Source organism: Penaeus vannamei, chromosome 1, assembly GCF_042767895.1.
Source record: "Penaeus vannamei isolate JL-2024 chromosome 1, ASM4276789v1, whole genome shotgun sequence".
Taxonomy (NCBI): Eukaryota; Metazoa; Arthropoda; class Malacostraca; order Decapoda; family Penaeidae; genus Penaeus; species Penaeus vannamei.
In genome coordinates, this window is record NC_091549.1 from 1,849,001 (window position 1) to 1,851,500 (window position 2,500).

The window sequence follows — 2,500 nt, forward strand, 5'->3', positions numbered from 1 at the left end:
CCTTCTTTCCCATTCTCCTCTTCCTCCCTTCTTTACTCTCGTCTCACCTTCCTCCTCCTCAGTGTATTTCATCTTCTTTCCCATTCTCTCCTCCTCCTTTCACTTTCTCGTCTCCTCTTCCTTCTTCCAATTCTCCTCTTCCTCCTTCTTTACTCCCGTCTCACCTTCCTCCTCCTCAGTGTATTTCATCTCCGTCACGTGACATTCCTTCCTGGTTTTAATCGTATTCGGAGCCAATCGTGATACTAAGTTCCTCCGAGACGATGAGAGTCTTGTGGTACCAGATGTTGGTGTCCAGGACAACTGTTGGCAGAAAGAGAGATACAACGCCCCGGTTAGAAGGTTGTAGAGTGCGATATTGGTTGTGATTGGTGGAACTCAAGTGGTTGTTATTGTTTATCTGTATTATTGGAATAAGTGTTGCCCGTAGAGGATAATCATGATTGCAATTTTGATTAAATGGTCATAAGCCTCTTATTACTTTTTTGGTCATTATGCTAATCAAATTAGTGCTATATATTCATTATAAAAATGTTATTAGGGATTAATGCATTTAGTATATAATGTAATTAATACCGTTCAGAATATGATTACATAAATTATTCAAGGCATCCACATCTATATCTACGTATTTACTTATCCACTTACCAGTTTATTTGTCTTTTCATCCGCCTTCCTCTATACAAACATCTATACATCTTTATATGTACTATATGAATTTATATATTTATATTTATTTTTATATTTATATTTATACATTTTTATATGTACTATCTTTATTATCCATCTTCTACTCTCTACCCATTCATTATCTATACTTATATCATATATCATCTGCCTTCCTGCTAATACATCTATCTATCTCTCTCATCAACAAAGATAGACACAAAAAAAAGCCTTTATTACCGGCATGTGTGACCACCTACTCCCCCTCCCCCCCCCTCCCCGCTCTGTCCTTAATTAAATATTTAATTATATTCAGATCTCGCCCGTTATATTCACCGGCCGGTATTTCCCGCAGCAACAGGCGAACTGAATTGCATTTCACGGTAAATTACAACAACAGTTACTACGCTCTCGTGACTTCACCTTGTAATTTCATTCGAATTTACACCGCGGCTTCTGTTGGTGTGGATGTGTTTCTTTCGTTCGTCTGTGATGAATATGCTGATGTGGATGGGCGTGTGTGTTGTGTAACTAGTTTTGTGTGTATAATGTTGTGCGCGTGTGTGTTGTGTTTATAGTTGTGAGTCTGTATAGTTGTGTGTGTGTGTGTGTTTGCGTGTGTGTGTGTGTATGTGTTTCTGTGTGTGTGTGTTTCTGTTGGTGTGTGTGTGCGTGTGTTTGTATGTCTTTACACCGGGTTCTGTTGGTGTGGATGTGTTTCTTTCGTTCGTCTGTGTTCTTACTGTGATGAAAATGCTGATGTGGATGGGCGTGTGTGTTGTGTAAGTAGTTGAGTGTGTATAATTTTGTGCACGTGTGTTGTGTTTATAGTTGTGAGTGTGTATAGTTTTGTGCGTGTGTGTGTTTGCGTGTGTTTGTGTTTGCGTGTGTTTGTGTGTGTGTGTGTTTCTGTGTGTGTGTGTTTCTGTGGTTGTGTGTGTGCGTGTGTTTGTATGTCTTTACACCGGGTTCTGTTGGTGTGGGTGTGTTTCTTTCGTTCGTCTGTGGTCTTACTGCGATGAATATGCTGATGTGGATGGGCGTGTGTGTTGTGTTTGTAGTTGTGAGTGTGTATAGTTGTGTGTGTGTGTGTGTGTTGTATGTGTGTTTGTGTTTGCTTGTGTGTATGTTTGTGCCTGTGTGTGTATGTGTGTGTGTATGTGTGTGTTTCTGTGTCTGTGTGTGTGCGTGTGTTTGTATGTCTTTACACCGGGTTCTGTTGGTGTGGGTGTGTTTCTTTCGTTCGTCTGTGATGAAAATGCTGATGTGGATGGGCGTGTGTGTTGTGTTTGTAGTTGTGAGTGTGTATAGTTGTGTGTGTGTGTGTTTGTATGTGTGTTTGTGTTTGCGTGCGTGTGTTTGTATGTGTGTGTGTGTTTTTGTGTTTGTATGTGCGTGTGTTTGTGTGTGTGTGTGTGTGTGTGTGTGTGTGTGTTTGAGTTTATATCTAAGAGTGTATACGGACATTGCATTGATACTATATATAGAAATATACAAACTGTTGCTCATACATGAACCCCGATCCCTCCCTTAAAAAAAAAAAAGAATGATAGACAAATAAACAAACAAACAAATTACCACGCAAATGAATAAACAAATACACTCACAGATAAGAAAAAAAAAGCAAAAACACTAACTTATCTCTCCTGGCTCCACCACGACCTCCATAGGGATACACTGGAAGTAGCACTCTGGCGGAGGCTCCAAAGTCCACAACTTCCTGCCGCGGATCTGTGCCTGCCAAGAAGGATTCCCCACGTGGTCTATCTGTGGACGGAGAGAGAGAGAGAGAGAAATAGAATAAGGATTTTATGTTTATCTTTATTCATATTAT

The 2,500-nt window shown here is 40.0% G+C and overlaps 1 protein-coding gene across 5 annotated transcripts in view; it reads right to left on the bottom strand.

Moving 5' to 3' along the window:
* The window catches only part of LOC113827100 (uncharacterized), a 90,048-nt gene that overhangs the window by 655 nt on the left and 86,893 nt on the right, over positions 1-2,500 (bottom strand). For 2 of the 5 annotated variants that reach the window (XR_011398853.1, XR_011398849.1), the window contains exons 5-6: positions 2,304-2,433; positions 48-303 (exon numbers count right to left, since the gene is read on the bottom strand). Coding sequence is in view for 1 of the 5 variants with exons in the window: in XM_070127262.1 (XP_069983363.1) it covers positions 218-303; positions 2,304-2,433 (216 nt within the window). In the remaining 4 variants the exon portion in view is untranslated. Of the gene's footprint in view, positions 304-2,303; positions 2,434-2,500 lie in introns of all 5 variants that reach the window. The other 3 variants (XR_011398848.1, XM_070127262.1, XR_011398852.1) reach the window with 2 other exon arrangements.